Source organism: Festucalex cinctus, chromosome 12 (assembly GCF_051991245.1).
Source record: "Festucalex cinctus isolate MCC-2025b chromosome 12, RoL_Fcin_1.0, whole genome shotgun sequence".
NCBI lineage: Eukaryota > Metazoa > Chordata > Actinopteri > Syngnathiformes > Syngnathidae > Festucalex > Festucalex cinctus.
The window spans coordinates 13,418,980-13,437,361 of NC_135422.1; the positions used below are offsets into that span (position 1 = coordinate 13,418,980).

At 41.9% G+C, this 18,382-nt stretch overlaps 3 protein-coding genes and 1 long non-coding RNA gene across 4 annotated transcripts; 3 read left to right on the plus strand and 1 right to left on the minus strand.

Annotated features, from left to right (window-relative positions):
• Positions 1 to 922: 922 nt before the first annotated feature.
• kcnk3b (potassium channel, subfamily K, member 3b) lies at positions 923 to 2,647 on the plus strand. Its single transcript, XM_077539913.1, has 2 exons — positions 923 to 1,348; positions 1,626 to 2,647. Exons 1-2 carry the CDS (start codon positions 1,066 to 1,068, stop codon positions 2,468 to 2,470), a joined length of 1,128 nt encoding a protein of 375 aa, XP_077396039.1. The 5' UTR covers positions 923 to 1,065; the 3' UTR covers positions 2,471 to 2,647.
• On the minus strand, positions 1,137 to 14,921 carry LOC144032198 (uncharacterized). The gene is made up of 4 exons (XR_013287712.1): positions 14,878 to 14,921; positions 6,191 to 6,284; positions 5,439 to 5,575; positions 1,137 to 2,530 (listed from the first exon to the last, which is right to left on the minus strand). It is a non-coding gene; the product is annotated as an uncharacterized LOC144032198 (long non-coding RNA).
• marc1 (mitochondrial amidoxime reducing component 1) lies at positions 6,870 to 12,880 on the plus strand. The gene is made up of 7 exons (XM_077539907.1): positions 6,870 to 7,238; positions 8,724 to 8,894; positions 8,972 to 9,134; positions 9,868 to 10,011; positions 10,148 to 10,209; positions 11,662 to 11,733; positions 12,573 to 12,880. Exons 1-7 carry the CDS (start codon positions 6,982 to 6,984, stop codon positions 12,697 to 12,699), a joined length of 996 nt encoding a protein of 331 aa, XP_077396033.1. The 5' UTR covers positions 6,870 to 6,981; the 3' UTR covers positions 12,700 to 12,880.
• Positions 13,762 to 18,226, plus strand: stx11a (syntaxin 11a). Its single transcript, XM_077539911.1, has 2 exons — positions 13,762 to 13,900; positions 16,879 to 18,226. The coding sequence occupies exon 2, from the start codon at positions 16,885 to 16,887 to the stop codon at positions 17,770 to 17,772; it is 888 nt and encodes a 295-aa protein (XP_077396037.1). The 5' UTR covers positions 13,762 to 13,900; positions 16,879 to 16,884; the 3' UTR covers positions 17,773 to 18,226.
• Positions 18,227 to 18,382: the final 156 nt, after the last annotated feature.

Genomic DNA, 18,382 nt, shown 5'->3' on the forward strand with positions numbered 1-18,382 from the left:
ATTAGCATTAGAATATAGCTAAGCTTAATCATTATTTACAAATCTGTTTAAAACAGTGGATAAAAGAACTTGTTGCAACATGGCCCTGGTTGATCTCTTATTCTCTGCTGCCACCTGCTGGTCGTTTTTGTAATAACTACCAGTGCTTGAAGAATTCTCTATGGTTCAGAGGCTGCATCAAAGATCTAGCATAGCAAAACATAAAAAACAGATAAATACGTCTTTGGAAGTATAATATTTAAAATAGAACGTCTTTATACGTTTTTGGGAGCAAAGGAGTTAAATGATTTTTAAAAACTGAATAAGTCCATTATCATTGTCAGAGGCTCAGTAAATACTTCAAGCCAGGTTTCTGGTTTTAATGTTGGGTTTCAAGCCAAGCATGGCTTTATTGGCTTACAAATCAGTATTGGAATTTTAAAGTAAGGTTTCAAGACAGTGTTTTGGTTTTAAATAAAGTTAGGGCTTCGAAGTTGGTTTACAAGCCTGGGTTACTGTTTAAAGTGGAGGTTAGGTGTTCAAGTTTGGATGACGGGTTAGGGTTTCAAATGACGGTTTCAAGCATGGATTAGGGTTTCATTACAGGGCAATGTTTTTTAAATAAGATTTTAAGCTCTGGCTGGGGTTTTCGAAAAAGGGTTAGAGTCTGAAGATAGTGGTTTAAGACCGTCTTGGACTAACAGCCCAGATGATGCAAATTGTGAACGAACGCAAATGGGAGTGTCACTTAATATTGACTTTAGCGTGTCAAGTAGAGCGCAACTTGCCAGACAACCTGCACGGTCAATATTTGCTCTTTTTGAAGACAGTCGGGTGAGCTTTTCCTCCTCCTACTCATCTTCCTCCTCCTCTTTTAGCGCGGGGTTGCCCATTGGTGTTGTCCTCCAAAATAGATGCTGATGACAAACAGTCCGGTGACGTGTACCACAGGGAGAAAGGAGGAAGAGGAGGTTGTGAAGGAAGAGCTCCGGTGGCGGTGCTGCCCGGACGCTCACCCCGACTTGGAGAGCACTTTTCCGGCAGACTCCCTCTCCCCACGCCACCCCGCTCCCTCCTCCCTCCACCATGAAGCGGCAGAACGCTCGCACCTTGGCACTCATCGTCAGCATCCTCACCTACCTGGTGCTGGGCGCCGCCGTCTTTGAGACGTTGGAGTCCCGCGAGGAGCGCGGCCACAAGCGGCGGCTGGAGGTCCGGCGCCAAGAGATGATGCGCAAGTTCAACCTGAGCCGGGCCAACTTCGACGAGCTGGAGCAGGTGGTCGCGCAGCTGCGCGCGCACAATGCGGGCGTGCAGTGGCGCTTCGCCGGCTCCTTCTACTTCGCCATCACTGTGATCACAACCATAGGTGAGTGAGGGATGATCAAGGCTTTCGAGCAGGGTTGGGTTTCAAGAGTGGGGCTTTACGTCAGGGTTTCAAATTTGGGTTTGAACTTAGAGTGCAGGTTTCAAGAAACAGTTTCTGTTTTTAATGAGGGTTTCAAGTAGCCAGTTTTGAGTTTCAAAGTAGAGTTTTAAATCATGCTGAACGTTTCAAGCGAAGGTTAAGTTTTGAGATGACTTATGCGGCACAGGCATAACTCAAAACTTATTACTACTTATGCGTTGCTTTGTGTCTTCCACAGGCTACGGCCACGCGGCCCCTAGCACGGACTCAGGGAAAGTCTTCTGCATGTTCTACGCCCTGCTGGGCATCCCGCTCACCCTGGTCATGTTCCAGAGTCTGGGCGAGCGCATAAACACGCTGGTGCGCCACCTGCTGCACCGAGTCAAGAAGTGCCTGGCACTGCGCCACACCGAGGTCTCCATGGCCAACATGGTGGCAGTGGGCTTCCTCTCCTGCGTGGGCACCCTGTGCGTGGGGGCGGCCGCATTCTCCCGCAGCGAGGGCTGGAGCTTCCTGCACGCCTTCTACTATTGCTTCATCACGCTCACCACCATCGGTTTCGGCGACTATGTGGCTCTGCAGCGGCACGACGCGCTGCAGAAGGAGCCGCGCTACGTGGCCTTCTGCTTCGTCTACATCCTGGCGGGCCTGACGGTCATCGGCGCCTTCCTCAACTTGGTGGTGCTGCGCTTCCTCACCATGAACGCAGAGGACGAGCGGAAGGACGCCCGCAGGCACGGGGCCACGCGGGGCGGCGGCAAGCCCGGTTCCGAGATGGCGCGCCTGGCGCCGCCCGCCGCCTCCTTGGTGTCCACGCCCAAGGATAAAGACGTCTACACGGAGGTGCTGCACTTCCAGACCATCTGCTCATGCCTGTGGTACCGCAGCGAGGACAAGCCTCGGGGACACTCTGACGCCGTCCCCCGGGAGCTCGGCTTCTCTGACGCTTACCTGTCACGGGATAGGGCGCGGTTCGTCAAGACGGCGTCTACGGGTTGCGTGTGCACGCCGCGCCGGCGATCGAAGAGGCGCCTGGACATTCTCTCGCCGTTTCGAATGTTCATGAGACGCAGCTCCGTGTAGGGGCAGCGCTACGCCAGAAGTGGGTGACTCACGCTTGGTTGAAGATTTCAACTTGTGGTGCTAAGCAAACAAAAACACAAACAGTGAACTTGATAGTTATATTGCAGGTCTTCTTCAGGTGTCGGCTACAAACTTAAATGGCAAAACTTTGGGTCTAATAGACGTCAACCAACTCGAAACAGGCAACAAAGTTGCAGTGATGCAGTCAAAGGTGGCAAATTCAGGCCCAGAAAGTAAAAATCCTGCCACAGTTTAGCCACAGGTGCTTCTACTCAACCGGCAATTAAAAAACGAGTTCCCGAAACTTGTTCACCTGTGGCTAAAGCCAAACTCTGGCAGGGTTTTTACTTTCTGCGCCTGGATTTGCCAAAATTTGCCACAGTTTGGCTTTAGCCACAGATGCTAGCTAGCTAGCTTAATAGCTCCCGGAGAGCTCGTTTACTTTGCCAGTTGAGTAGAAGCACCTGTGGCTAAAGCCAAACTGTGGCAGGTATACTTTCTGGACCCGAGATTTGCCAAACCCTCCCACAGTTTGGCTTTAGTCCCAGGTGCTAGCTAGCTTACGAACTCTACAGGAGCTCCTTTACCTTGTCGGTTAGCTCGCTAGCTCCCAGGGAACTTGTTTACCGTGCTGTTTGAATAGAAGCACCTGTGGCTATAGCCATGTGGCAGGGTTGTTTTCTGCCACAGTTTAGCATGAGCCACAGGTCGTGCTAAACTAGCTATCGCCAGGGGAGCTTATTTATTTTGCCACGTGAGTAAAAGAACCTGTGGCTAAAGTCAAATTGTGGCAGGGTTTTTCTTTTCTGGGCCTGGATTTGCCAAACAGTGCCACAGTTTGGCTTTAGCGCTAGAGGTGGAAAATCCAGGTCCAGAAAGTAAAAACCCTCCCACAGTTTGGCTTCAGCCCCAGGTGTTAGCTAGCTAGCTTCTAGCTAGCTCCCATGGTGCTCGTTTATCTACTAGGGAGCTAGCTAACTGGCATTAGTGGCTAAAGCCAAACTGTGGCAGGGTTTTTACTTTCTGGACCTGGATTTACCACCTCTAGTTCCAGGTAGTTGGAATATATCCATCCATCCATTTTCTTGACCGCTTATTCCTCACAAGGGTCGCGGGGGGTGCTGGAGCCTATCTCAGCTGGCTATGGGCAGTAGGCGGGGTACACCATGAACTGGTTGCCAGCCAATCGCAGGGCACACAGAGACGAACAACCATCCACATTCACAAGCACACCTAGGGACAATTTGAAGAGCCCGATTAACCTGCCATGTATGTCTTTGGAATGTGGGATGAGACTGGAGTACCCGTAGAAGACCCACGCAGGCATGGGGAGAACATGCAAACTCCACCCAGGAAGGCCGGAGGCTGGACTCGAACCCGAGTCCTCGGTACTGGGAGGTGGACGTGCTAACCACTCATCCCCAATTCGAATATATATTATTAGAATTATTATTTACAGTTGTGGCACACTGCATGGTGAGACATGGTGAGCTCCCGTCATGCTTATTTACCTTCTAGGGCGCTAGCTAGCTAGCATTAGGGGCTAAAGCCAAACTGTGTCAGGGTTTTTACTTTCTGGACCTGGATTTTCCACCTCTGTTAGCGCCCGGTGAACTCCCAGTGAACTCGTTTAGCTTGCCGTTTGAGTAGAAGCATTTGTGGCTAAAGCCAAACTGTGTCATGGTTTTTACTTTCTAGACCTGGATTTGCCAAACCCTGCCACAGTTTGGAAACATTTGGAACAGGTCTAAGAGTCTTTAGTACACTGGTAACCATACCGATGATAACAACTCAAAATGAGCAATCAGTGCTGCTCAACTTGTGGTGCTAAAAAAAAAAAACATGTAGTAAACTTGATAGTTTGGATTTCAGGTATTCTTCAGGCATGCAAACTTCAGGGTTTCAAATTAGCAATGTCATATTGTGAAGGTCTACAGTGTCCGCACTGTCCGGGATGGCTTGTTTGATGAGAACAAAAAAAATAATAATTCAAAATACACAACATAGCTGGTGCACAATCATGAAGTGATTGTTATTCCCGAAAAGAAAAAGAAAAAAAAGAGGGGTGGGAGTAGTAGATGGTAAGAGGACTATCTTTAGCGTCGGCCTGCACTGGCAGATGGGAGGGGCTTTGCCATGTTAGCACAAAGGATAATTATCAAGCTGTCAATCACTGCCTGACATAGACTCCGATAGACTGTAATTAGGAAAGTCCACTATAGGCATAAGGACACTACACATTACATCCATCATGTTTTTGCTCGTTTAATACCAAAAATATTAATAATCACTCAGTAACTGTAATCCATACATAATGACAAAGAGGCACACTGTTTATTGTCAGTAACTCTTTATGTATCCAACACATCTGATTCAGAACCCATGTAGTGCAATCCCTCTTGGAATTCTGACCCAGGTCCAGTTCTGGAAAATCTACAGTGGATTTGTTACATGCAGTGGGGTGACACAAAAACCAGTTTGAATCGGAAAAACGTTTTTGATTTAAAATGAAAGTAAAGGTCCATCAAATCGAACCGAATCAAATCGTTCCACTTGAAAACATACCGTCTTTGAATCATATCGCACTCCATGTAACGAGATAAGTGTCAATTTGTCTTTTATGAGATGCACAACCCTAGTGCTAACCCTTGATGGGAAACCGTGAAAACCCGTGAAAAACACAGTTGGACATACGAAACACATCGAGGTTTCGCAAGGACTGGCCACGTGCCCGCGAAGGATGCCTTCGGCCATTAAACCGGCGACAGAAGGAGCATCCGTTGGACAAATCCCTGTATTGAACCCCCGCCGGCCGAGCATCTGCTGTTTGTGCTTTGGCAGCCGATCCGACTATCTATGTCAGAGCCCAAAAATAGTCCCCCTGAGAAGGTCAGCCTCCACGTTACGTCCATTGAACACTGAATGCACCATCGGGTCCCCAAAAAAAGTGGAGCTATTTTAAATGTACCTGGCAGCACGTACTCCCGGGATACCTTTGTTGAGTCCACACACCTTCTCGTGTAGCATCCACATGGCACTTTGCTTCTTCCAGAGCCATGATGGATAAAAAGAGCATCTGCCAAAATCGATGTCAAATGCCGTCCCCTAAAAAAAATATATATTTGTTTGTTACTTGTGTCATTGTGCAATTGATGATAATACTGCAGTAATATAACTGTACGCTCATATTTTTTTAAAGAAGTTATATTTTTTAGAATGATAGACATTTATGATGCATCAATGTTAATAACTACTTATTTTGATTAATAAATGCTCCTGTTACATAATACTTGGTTGAACATACCCAATTATATACAGTGAACCCCAAAAATTTGGAGTTTGCAGTTCCCCCCAAATTGTCGCAGCAAACATCCGGCAACATTCAATTCACATTGGTTTCCATGCAGTAGAGGGACCCTTGCTGGCGCTAATGCGGTGCTAATGCACCAGCTGGTTTTGCCAGCCCTCATTTGAGGTACTATTGAGAATTATATGTTGTTTATAAAACAACGCCATTACTTTTCGTTATAGTCGGCTAGCTTAATGCTAACACATAGCGGGAAATGGCATTGATTTGTTAACAACTAGCCTCGGTGTCGTGGCGTTATTGAAGCAAGGGGTATTTGAATCCAACATGGAGCAGCAACTCATTGAGACAGATCGTGTAACGAATACTCAGTCTATATTCTTTTTCCTACAACAAATATTACTGTGACTTACAGGTGGCTATGACCTCCTTCATGTACGGTTGGTCCCGATGTCTGGATTACACCACCTCCAGGTGGCCAAGGTGTGCACACCTGCTCAATGTCCACTGAAATGAATTGAGAAATAATATGAAAAAAAAAAAAAAAGTATTTCTTTAGTACATTTTTCTTACTTTAAAAAAAAAATTGGGGGTCGGGTTTTTCAATTTTTCAATGAAAGATGACATAAGATACGAGAGTTTTGAGTGTTTTGGAATCATATATTTAAATTCAAACTATAAGCATTTTAAGAGGCGGGAATGTCAATTACATTTTTGTAGCAGGGCTCTTCCCTATCTCCGAGAGTAGAATGGCAGATCATTTATTTATTGTTGAATATACTGTAAATGTTTTTAAGGTGGGGCAATAACAACAGAAAACGCACAATTTTTGTCCCAAAGATCCATTGTTTTGTGTCCTCCAACGTGCCACAACATTCTAAATCAATAACAACGAAAAAGGAAAAAAAAAAAAACTCCATATTTCATATTAATTGTCCGTTCAAGAATATCTGTTTCCCCGAATGTCTCAAAATAGCACATTTTGAGGCGGGTGAATAAATAAATGTCATAAAATAACCCGGACAGCAAATTGGAATACGCACATTTCTGTTTCCAACCCCCGTTAACAGAAAAGGGTGTTTATGTCCTTGAACGTCGCATAAACGACAACCGCGCCGTAGGAATCTGATAAAACCGACGGTCCCGTGAACGCTGCACTTTTACTTTCCCCGCGGAAGTCCGAAGTCCGAGCAAAACTTCCAAAATGGAGCTGAGGGAGGCCGTGAAAGCGAACTTGTACCACAACAAGTTGAGACTTCTGCTGGTCGGCGGGGCAGCCGCCGCCGCCACGGTGGTGGCCCTGGGCGTCGGATATAAATATCTAAGGAAGCCGGAGACGCGTGTGCGTGTGGGCGTCGTGTCGCAGCTCTTCGTCCACCCGCTGAAGTCCGGCAAAGCGACGTCGGTTCCGCTCGCTGAGTGCCTCAAGAGGGGCCTCAAGTGCGGGCAGATACAAGATCGGTGAGTCGGTGTCAACATCCAGAGGCTGGATGGCTGCTGGAGTTTGTCTGTAACGTGTTTTGAAACCAGTACGAGTTATTTTTATTATGTCATCTATCTAGCATATGTCCTGTAAAGGGAAAAAATACCACTAATGTATCCTTATAAAAACATTATCTAGGGCTGCAACAACGATTATTTTAGTGACTACTCATTGAATTTTTTTTAAAGTTTTAATTTCCATCCAGCTGCCTTTCCAATTTTCATCCTTTTTAGTACCTTTCTAACTTCTTCCTTATCAATTTTTGCTACCTCTTGGTCCACCAAAATTGCCTCTTCAACTGTTCCTTCTCTCTCATTTTCCTCATTCCTGTAACTCATCAGAGTATTCTTACCATCTATCCAGCACACTGGGACCAGTTAACACATTTCCAATCCATCTCCATCCCTAACCTGCTGCACATCATTCCTATCTCTATTGTTTTGTCTGGTCAGCCCGTAAAGATCTTTCTCACCTGCTTTACGGTCCAAACTGGCATACATGTCATCATATGCCTAATTTTTGGTCATTACCACCTCTGCTTTTTCTGTATGTCACATTCCCTCGTATTCTTGTCTCCTTTGAGTCCTCTCAATGTCCCACTGTTTCTGAGCTAACCTGTTTCCTCGTGTGCTTTGCTACACACGATCAAGACAGGAAAAAAAAAAAAATTGTGTGTGACTTAAAGAAAAGGCAACTTGAAAATCTATGTAGGGACTTTTAAAAAATGAATAATTGACATTTTGGACTGGTTGGCCTGGTGCTTAGGTGTGAATGCCTGTTTGTCTGTCTCAGGAGTTGGGATTGGATAGCAGCCATTGCCACACCTCTCGAAAAAAGTCAACTGGGATAGGCTCCAGCTCACCCATAACCCTTGTTAAGACAAGGCAAGGCAGTTTTATTTATATAGCACATTTCATATACAGTACAAGGTAACTGAACATGGTTGACATGATTAAAAGTACATAAAAAAACACATTTAAAAACAAAGTACAGGAATAATAGACTTAGTAAAATTGCTAAAAGAACATACATTGCAAGAAAAAGATTCAACAAAATTTAGAATTTCTAACCTGGACTTAAAAACATTCATGACCCGACACTCCGCCTCCCATTTGCCGCACAACGAAAACCAGACGATTTTATTCATTAATAAAAACCCGTCCGGACGCCCGGAAAGGATAATAAAGTGGACATCTCCCAGTAAAACAGTCTAATTCCTTGCAAAATCAAGCTAGCAATAGCAATGTCAAACATCATGTGAAGCGAAACCATCCACAAAGCCAGTATTTCCTTTTGTAGCATTCTTTGTGAAAAGTACGAATAATTCTCTATCCCTTACTTTGCTGAAAATCCGGTAGCTAAGGAGTTGGTCTCCCATCCTTCAAAAGATGACGTTTTTCCTCAAATGAAAGGCGTGAAAATAGTTTTATATTCAAAGACGATTGGCAGTGTTGTGCCTGCAGCCACTGGTTGGTGGTGACGGAGGACGGCCACATGGTGACGGGTCGGCAGGAGCCTCGTCTGGTTTTGGTGTCTTTGACGTGCGAGGGAGGTGACGTCTGCCTGAACGGGCCCGACATGGCCGAGCTGCGTTTCCCTATCAAGCAGCCCAACAACAGCATCATGAACTGCAGGTGTGCCGCTAATGTTCCAATGGTGTTGTCGTCTTGTTCGTCACCCAACGCCTTTGTTGTTTTTTTTGTGACGGCAGAGTGTTTGGTGCTGACATCCAGGGCCGGGACTGTGGCGACGAAGCCTCTCGTTGGTTGGTCCGCTATCTGAAGGCGGAGAAGATTTTCCGCCTGGTACACTTTGAGCCTCACATGAAGGCCAGGAAGGCGGTGGACGCGGAAGCTCTCTTCTCGCCAAATGAGGTCAGTTCGCAGGAATTTGCAATAAAGACACGCTCGTGTTTCGTGTTTTTGTATCATCAAAGACAAATTTGTGTTCAACAATGGCGTTAAACATCAGAGGCGATAATTATGAAATTATTTCATGAGTCTTTAAAACTCATGTTTTCATATACATAAAAGACAAGTCTTTATTACAGCATGTTTGTGTTTTGGTTGAAAAATCAAATACGTTTTGGAACTGTCATTGAAAATAATGTATGTAATCTTACATGTAAACATCAAATACTATTCAGTCTTCAACTAACCTAAAAAAGGCGATTCCACAAAAATCTAAGACAATTTATAGTTTAGACAAATTACAGTAACAAGCATAGCAAGCTTCTTTTTGGAAACGTCTTTTTCGTTAATGTCAAGACTAGTTTTCAATTAACCTAATGTGTTTTTAAACATCAAAGACACTCCTTGATTTTGTGTAATTATCAAAGGCAATTTAGTCTTTATTGAATTTAACAAGCTTAACCTATGCGTTTTCATGAGCACCAAAGACTTTAGTCCAAAATGTGGCTTCTTTGGGGAAAAAAACAAGACAATTTGGAAAATTCATTTAAAGTGACGGTTTTTGTAAGCGTCAAAGATAAACTTGGTGATCTGAATATTTATTTATTTCTGTATTTGTGAAAATCTCAAGACCCAATTCTGAATCTGCAATGAACCCTACATCATTTTTCCATGTCTTTTTGTGGGTGTGGTCCAGGAGGTGGTGTACCCGGACTGCGGTCCGATCATGCTGCTTTCCGAGGCGTCCGTCAAGCACCTGAGCGGCAAACTGGACAAGGACGTGACGGTGGAGCGCTTCCGTCCTAACATCGTCATCGGCGACTGCGAAGCGTTTGCCGAAGTACGACGGCCAGCCTCCTTCTGTCGCCATTAGGAAAATGTCATCATGTGCTACGGAGGCGGAGGACTAATAATACTCACAACTCAATCAGCAACATGCTTTTTTTTTTTTTCTATGTGTGGGTGTGCGCGCACAGGATTCATGGGAAGAAATCCAGATTGGCAACGCTCGTCTGCGACGGGTGATGTCATGCGGGAGGTAATGTTTTTTTATAATTATTTTGGGTGCAAAACAAAAGTTATTTTCTTAAAATCTTTCTGTCTTCATGTGTGTATTTGTTCAAATATCTGTTGCGTAAAGGCTTATAAAGTATAGAAACATCAATGCTAGTTTTGTTAACCTGTCAATGGCGTTAACATTAAGGCTTTTGTAAATTGTGTGGTTTTGGTGCAATTCGTGTCATTTGCGGTTGCGGATACGGAGACCACACTAATCTATTATTTATACAACTAAAACCTTTAAAATTTAATGAATTGATGGAGTTTAACCGTCTCAAAATAATGTTTAAAGCCCATCATGAAACTTTACCAGTTAATATACAAATTAAATTTAAAAAAATGGTAAGTGAGTACAAATTAAAGGGACACTTTCCTTATTTAGCCATTTTTGGCAGTCAAACATTAATATTTTGTCTATAATAAATTTGATATTTTCATTATGTTTCATATACAATTAGTACCTTTAAAACACTTTTTGCAACTTGCTGTCTACTGAAAATGACTCAGCAAGGGAATGTCACATGACCAAACCTAGAAAACAGGTGAGCTGTGATTGGTTACCTGGGCCCTTGTGATGTCATTTTCAGTCGACAGCAAGTTGCAAAATGTGTTTTTAAAGGTACTAATTGTATGAAAAATAATGAAAGTATCAAATTAATTATAGACAAAATATTAACTTTTTATTGCTATAATGGGCTAACTAAGTGAAGTATCGCTTTAAGAGGAACAGATATTTTCTCCAAAACAAAATACAGAACAAAACAAAAAGAACGACGTATTTCAACTCACGATGTCATCTTATGGAACAATCAAGTTTACTTTATTTTTTTATTTTATTTTTTATTAAAAACTTGACAAAAGCTCAATTACTGGAAAAATACATATAGTACAAGGACATGCTGCGGAATTATTTTACAGGATTGTTATATTGAAAGCGTCTTGACCGCTCGCTGTCATTTATTCTGTGTTGATTATTTTTTGTTATTGTTGTTGATCAGGAGCAGATAACATAAGTTGTACTTCTTTCTGTCCCTTTTCATTTATCTTTTTTAATGGAATGAATTAAAATTGAATTGAATTGGTTAAATATAGGGCATGGCCGATATGGATTTTTTTTTTAGGCAGATGCATATTCCAGTATTTGGGGGAAAAAAATCTGATAATCAATTAATCATCCAATTATTTAAATGAATAAATAAAGCAAACATTTTTTTTGTCCCACTTAAGAACAAAGAAATTAATTCCAGGCAAAACATTGGTTCAATTTACAATACTTTAGCTTTCTTTTTTTTTTTAAAACAGCATAGAGGAATTTTGGACTACTGACTTTATCTCATATTTAAGCCTTAAATGTATGCCGCACATAAGCAAATTTTGACGGTGGAGTGAATTTGTTTCCTGAGCTAATGTGCAAACTTTGTCCTCTTGTCAGGTGCATTTTCACCACCGTGGACCCTGAAACTGGAATCATCAACAGAAAGGAGCCTCTGGAAACGCTGAAGAGGTATGGAACTGTTGTTGTTTGCAGACAAGGGTCCACCATTTGTAATATTTTGATTTGATTTCAATGTGTTGCACATCACAAAAGGCCGTTAAATCAATAAATTAGTCATTGCAAATGGGAAGGCCATTACATAAATACAAACGTTGTAAATGTAAAAAAAAAAAATTATTAGTTAATTAATTATTAATTAAATTAATTATTAATTAAATTCATTTCCATTAAATTATTGAAACTACAAATTGAATTGAATTTGAAGAATGTAAAATTAATATTAAATAATAATATCAAAAAATAAAAATGCAGTTCAACAAATAAAATTCAACTATTAAAACAATTTAAAAAAACTAAATAAAACATCAAATTATTTTATAAATAGGTTCAATATGGAAAGGAATCAAATTTATCAGTACAGAGCAATGAAATTCAGTTAGCAGACACAACCCATTCAAGAGACATAAAAAAAAAAAAAAACGACCAACAGAGGGAGACAGAACCAGAAGCCTGACGGATTGCCAGGAAACGCTCCCGATTTCTCAAATGAAAAGGCAACCTAAGTGAGAGGTAAAAAACTGCCCCAGACTATGCTCCTATAAGTGAGGAGCACAGTATGGATGTGAGGGGAAAAAAAATCTCAGCAAACCGCCACATGAGTACAATGAGTACACAGCAAACTACAACTCCAATACTTGCACATGTAGAATTAAATGTAATTGTATGAATAAGTGGTTTAAATAATAGATGAATTGATGTTTTCAAATGTAATGTATTTTGCTGTAAATTAAATTTGAATTTTAAGCTTTTTTTTTTTTTTTTTTGGTTGTGTGCTTTTGGCCGCGCAGTTACCGGCAGTGCAAACCCAGTGAGAAGCACATCTACAAGTCGTCGCCGCTGTTTGGACAGCTGCTTAGCGTGGAGAAGACGGCCGTGATCCAAGTGGGCGATCACGTCTACAAGATCAGCCGCTGATGAAGAACTAGAGACAACTAGGACCAAGCACTACAATCAATATCATAATGACACTAAATCATTTTTTTTAAAATATTGTAAGTTCTATATTGTGACTACTTCATGAAATATGTCTATTAGAGTTAGGTTTTCATAACCTCAATGTAATATATAGAGGAAAATAAAAACATTTGGCACATTTGGTCAATCTTTTGTTTGTACGTTGACGGCGTCCTTGGACAAATTTTGGTCAACAGCAAAGGCAATGTCATTTTTTCGCCAAACATTTTGTCATCATCAATAACTGCCTCCTCCGCCTGCCTCTGATACGTCGCAAAAAAACTGCTTGAAGGAAGCGCTTGAAAAATTGTTCGTTTGCTTTCACCATATTTTAAACTCCCCAAGGTTATTTGCAAACTGTGTAAATACAGCACAGCAAGTTCCACAAACTAACCAAGAATCCACAAACAAATCCAGGAAAACCGGATTTATTACAAATGAATTGCTGTTTTGAGAACTGTTGAAAATGTTTGTATTTGGGTCCTGAGTATGAAATATACTTTGGATTGTTAATGAAAGTAGTTTGTGCTTTGACGTCACCAGGTTTTGCATTTGATTGAAATTTTGCGTGATTTATTTTTTTTCACGAAACATGATTTGCAGAACGATTGCCGTCTTTCATGATATTGCATAAACAAATGTTTGAAAGAAGGGCTACATCCTCATAAAGAGAATGCCAATGTCATTACTTGCATATTTTTTTAGCACTTTTTATTATGAACACTTTGCTTGATACCCTAATCCTTATTTGAAACCCTATTATATAAACATTGATATAGTTGACGTGTTAATGAGTCTTATTATCCAATGAAGTGGCCAATCTAGCAGGGTTTGTCTCCCCCTGCTGGTCGTTAAAAGAAGTCAACTTTTTTCTTCCTTTTGACAACTTCAACTTGTTTTCTTTTTAGGAAAATATTGATTTTTTTTCACTGGTGCGACTCGGTGGCGATGACGTCATCGGTCGCCGTTGAAACTCATCGCAGGAGGATGCGATGGCATATTTCATCAAAAACACTCAAGACCGAAAGATTCTAAAAATACACTCGGTTTATCTTCCGCATCCTTGTTTAGTGCGCACATGTTGAAACGCGCTCGCATATAACGGAATCTACAAAAAGAGGAAACCAAGATCGAGTGACTTGCTGCTGTCGAAGCGAACAAGGTAATTGCATCTGAATTCTGTTTAATTGCCGTTGTAATCCTAAATAATCCAATGTTTTGTCTGTAGATAGATAGATAGATGCAGAAGATATAAATAGAAAAATAAATCCACCTCGTACAGAATATATGTAATCGTACATGGTATCAGGGGTTTCAAGACAAGGTTTCATGTTTAGGTTGCAAACAAGGTTTATTAATGATTTAACTTGAGTTAATGTTTCAAATGAGGGTTTCAAGCAAAGGTTAAAGATTTCAAATGAGGGGTTTAAGCGACGATTATGGCTCCATGTTTAGGTTTCAAACTGGGGTTTGGGTTTCAAGGTTTGGTTTCTGGTATTAGTGATACATAATAAAGATGAGTCAATTTTCTTAAATTGGGTTTATGTTTATATTTGATGTCCTTGTAGAGTGGGCAGGTGTACTTAATGAAGTGTCTGTACGAGGAACGTGATGGAGTACATGTCCAGTACAGTCATTAAGTAACATGTCAGTTTCCTTTTCATCTTCTGCTCACAATTACTCAGCATTTGTTACCGGAAACAAGGACTGTGTTGAATTGTATAGAAATGTTTGCAACGTGTCTATACAGTACAATGTAATCACAATAGGGCATTCCGCCAAATTGGGACCATTTGCATAAGTGTCATTGACGATAATAATTTTAACAGACCCAATTAATTTATTATATAAACACACAAAATATTTATTCGTTATTTACTATTATATATAATTTAGTACATCTATCATAGAAAAATTTCTACAATGACCGCACCACAAATGAAACTTATGAGGCTAACAATTAGCCAACTAAACAAAACAAGCTAGCTAACCACACACGTAAAATTATAATGAAAACATATATTTTCTGGCCAAAAAAAAATTCAGGTTATACCACATGATGTCCAAATATGACCACGACATACAATATTGCCAAACGGGGAACTTTTTGACAAAATATTTGTGACAGATAGTGCAAACCTGCTAGCTGCTCCCAAGGGTTCCATCTTGACTGTCTTGTGGATGACACAAACCGCTGTCTTTAAATGTAGCTACTATTTCAAAATAAAAGTTACCAAATGGTTATTTCTTTTTGGTCGCACCCTGCACGATAATTCATAAAATTGGCATCACTGGGCAAACTTATCCATAAATGACCCATAAACATAAATGTCTGCCTTTTTTCCCCCCTCAGCATTTTCGCCTTAAGCTAGCAGGGGGCATTATAAACGCAAAGTTGTTCGGTTGTTTTAATTACATAACATCTTTGTTTTGTTAAATTGACAATAAACACCAACTGGGAGTGGCAACATTAAACAAAAAAACCTTTTATTCACTATTTGCCAAACTGCTGCTTCTTGTGAAGTGAGGTGATGAGTTCACTGTGGTCTGATTTCTCAAGGCACAAGTTCTTCTGGCCCATCTCAAGAAACTTCATTTAAAAAAAAAAAAAAAAAAAAAAAAAAAAAAAGTCAGTTACTCAAATTCTTCATTTGAGTAACAAGACTGACAGGAGTGAAAATTTAGCAATTACATGAAATGTAGCCTTATATGGAATTTATGCTAATAGTATATTGACATTAAAGTGGATTCCATACAAATTATATCAAATGACATTAAGAAAATTAGTAGTAGTAGGACTGAGCTTGTAGAAAAATAGTGAACTTGTAGTTTTGGTCTTCCTGTATATGAATGAAATATGGACCATGGGACTTGTGGAACACTCAATTTTTTTTCCAGGGGCATAAGTGAAAAACCAAAGAAATGACCAGAGTGTGAATTTAAATGAAAGTGTTTTTAAGAAAAGAAACTATTGTTGGATTTAGTAGTAACACAAATGTGTAAAAATATATGTGGTACGGTTTTGAAGAATTGTAATACCCCAAAAAGTTGAGCATCATGTTCAGTATAAGCGGAACGATCTTGAAGATCTTGGACTACAGGTAGGGTGGCCAGGTGTCCTGATTTAGGTAGGCCAGTCCTAATTTTCAGTGATGTGTCCTACGTCCTGTGCAACCCTAAGCAGTACACTGGTTTGTCCTCCTTTTTAAAGAAAATGAGCCACATTTGAGTTTCTGTGATCCAACATTAGCCCCACCCCACGTATGTCACAACTGGTCTGATTGGCCAAGAGTGGCTTCAGTTAAAAATCTCATATATCATTGGTTCAACAAATGTAAACAAAGCTCCATGTGTGACTATTTGACGCCATCATATCCTCGCTGTCTTCTTTGACAGCAGCAAAAAGGCAACGCTACCAAAAATGCCAAAACGCCGGACATCTTTTAACATTGAATGGACGAAACAGCACAATTTCCTGCCCAAAAGCAGCCGAGACTCGTTTCACGGTTTCTGTACGCGTTGCCGGTGTGATGTGGACGTGAGCAGCCACTTTTAGAAGCATGTCAGTCGTTTAAAACATGGTACTGTAAACTAAATAAATTGTCCAAAAAATAAGTGTTATTGATATCTTTTATACCATTTAGTCACACAAATATAATCTATAAACCACGCAAAACTGTGTTTTCCGCTGGGGTTTGGCTCCAAAAAATACCCGCAATAAATGAAATTCGCGAAGTAGTTAGCTTTATTTTTTATATTTATTATTTATATTATTTTAAGGCTCAAAAACCCCTAACCACAGTTTATACATGTATTTACATTTTCTCATTTCTCTCTTGTTAAACATTTCAAAGTTCAAACCTTCATAAATTGTATAAAATAGGTACCGTACATTACTGTTAAAAAAAAAAAAAAAGCATGCAAAATTGCACACACAAAAAAAAAAAATCAGCAAAACAGCGAAAAGTGAACCACATTATGGCGAGGGAACACATTAATTTAAAAAAATAAAAAAACAAAAAACAAATGCCCTCTTTTTGACCTTATGGAAATGGCCACCGTAACTACAGGCCTTCCTCCTTGCTGAAGCACAAATCAATTCCAAGTAAACAAATGTATATTTGCTGAATCATCACACAGGGCAAGATGATCGACAGACTGAGCGAGCTCCGCACCGTCGCCTCCAAGCCCCCAGATGTGGTGGAGTACAGTCTGGGGGACAACCGGGAGGATCCAGAGCAGTACGAGTCCACCGTGCCGCTTTTCGGCGGCGAGGAGGCCATGGAGGGCATCCACAGGGAGGTCCAGGCCACCAGGAAGGAGATCCTGCTCCTCACCATGGACGTCAAGCGTCTGGGAAAGGAGAGCAGCCGCTTCCTCACCTCGGTTCGGCGCTTCAGCAGCATCAAGCGGGACGCCAACGCTCTGGGACGCGCCATCAAGACCCGCGGGGAAGCCCTGATGGCCCGGCTGGAGAAGCTGGCAAAGCTGAGCGAGGAGCTGGCCCGTGAGCACGGCGACTCGTCGGTGGTGGCCCGCGTGGCCCGATGCCAGCTCGCCGCGCTGACCGGGAGCTTCCACCGGGCCATGACCGAGTACAACAGCGCCGAGATGGCGCAACGGGAGAACTGCACGGCGCGCATCCAGCGGCAGGCGGCCATCGTGGGGAAGGAGGTGAGCCGGGGTCAGATCGAGGAGATGATGGAGACGGGCAAGTGGGACATGTTCGCCGGGGACGGCCTGCTGACGACGGCGGACGTGCGCGGCGCCCGCTCGGCGCTGAGTGAGATCGAGAGCCGCCGCCGGCAGCTGGTGGAGCTGGAGGGCCGGATACGGGACGTGCGCGAGCTCTTCTTCCAGGTGGCGCTGCTGGCCGAGGAGCAGGGCTGCAAGGCGGAGCAAATCGAGGCCAACGTGCAAGGCGCTCGGGACTACGTGTTCGCCGCCGGTAACCACGTGCGCCAGGCCGTCAGGTACAAGAAGGAGAACCCTTGCAAGAAGATCTTCTGCTGTTGTTTCCCCTGCTGCCACTGAAGTCAACAAGTGGAAGTGGAACCTGGAAGTTTGATCCTTCAAGGATCAAATCTATTGTTGCACTGTGCCTTCATTGTCGCCGGGATTAGGGGTTCAAATCTAGGTTGGCCTTTGAAAATTGAGGCAAGGCTTCAAATACTGGTTTTAAGACAGGGTAATAAGGTTTCAAATAAGGCCCCACCATCTGGATTTTTTTAGGCTGATGCTGAAATTGGCCAGAATAAAATTTTGATAACCAATTAATTAAAATAAATAACTTTTTTGTTCCTTAAAGGGATACTTGACTTATTGAACAATTTTCAGAAGTGAAAAGTTAATATTTTGTCCAGAATGAATTTGATAAATACCTTATTTTTCATATACAATTAATTCTTTTTAAAATATTTTTTTTCTACTTGCTGTCGACTGATGATGACATCACCTGTGCTGATGAAGTAGGTAACGGCCAATCATGGCTCAGCTTACTGACCAAACCCAGAAAACAGGTGAGCCATGATTGGCCGTTACCTACTTCCTCAGCACAGGTGATGTGATCATTAGTCGACAGCAAATAGAAAAATTACTTTTTAAAGGGATACTTGACTCATTGCACCATTTTCAGCAGTAAAAA

Excerpts from the sequence above, each read along its gene's own strand:
- kcnk3b (XM_077539913.1), top strand. The coding sequence starts at position 1,066 with ATGAAGCGGCAGAACGCTCGCACCTTGGCACTCATCGTCAGCATCCTC. Across the intron at positions 1,349-1,625 it reads CACTGTGATCACAACCATAG|GCTACGGCCACGCGGCCCCT; the intron begins GTGAGTGAGGGA and ends TGTCTTCCACAG.
- marc1 (XM_077539907.1), top strand. The coding sequence starts at position 6,982 with ATGGAGCTGAGGGAGGCCGTGAAAGCGAACTTGTACCACAACAAGTTG. Across the intron at positions 7,239-8,723 it reads TGCGGGCAGATACAAGATCG|CCACTGGTTGGTGGTGACGG; the intron begins GTGAGTCGGTGT and ends TTGTGCCTGCAG. Across the intron at positions 11,734-12,572 it reads CCTCTGGAAACGCTGAAGAG|TTACCGGCAGTGCAAACCCA; the intron begins GTATGGAACTGT and ends TTGGCCGCGCAG.
- stx11a (XM_077539911.1), top strand. The coding sequence starts at position 16,885 with ATGATCGACAGACTGAGCGAGCTCCGCACCGTCGCCTCCAAGCCCCCA.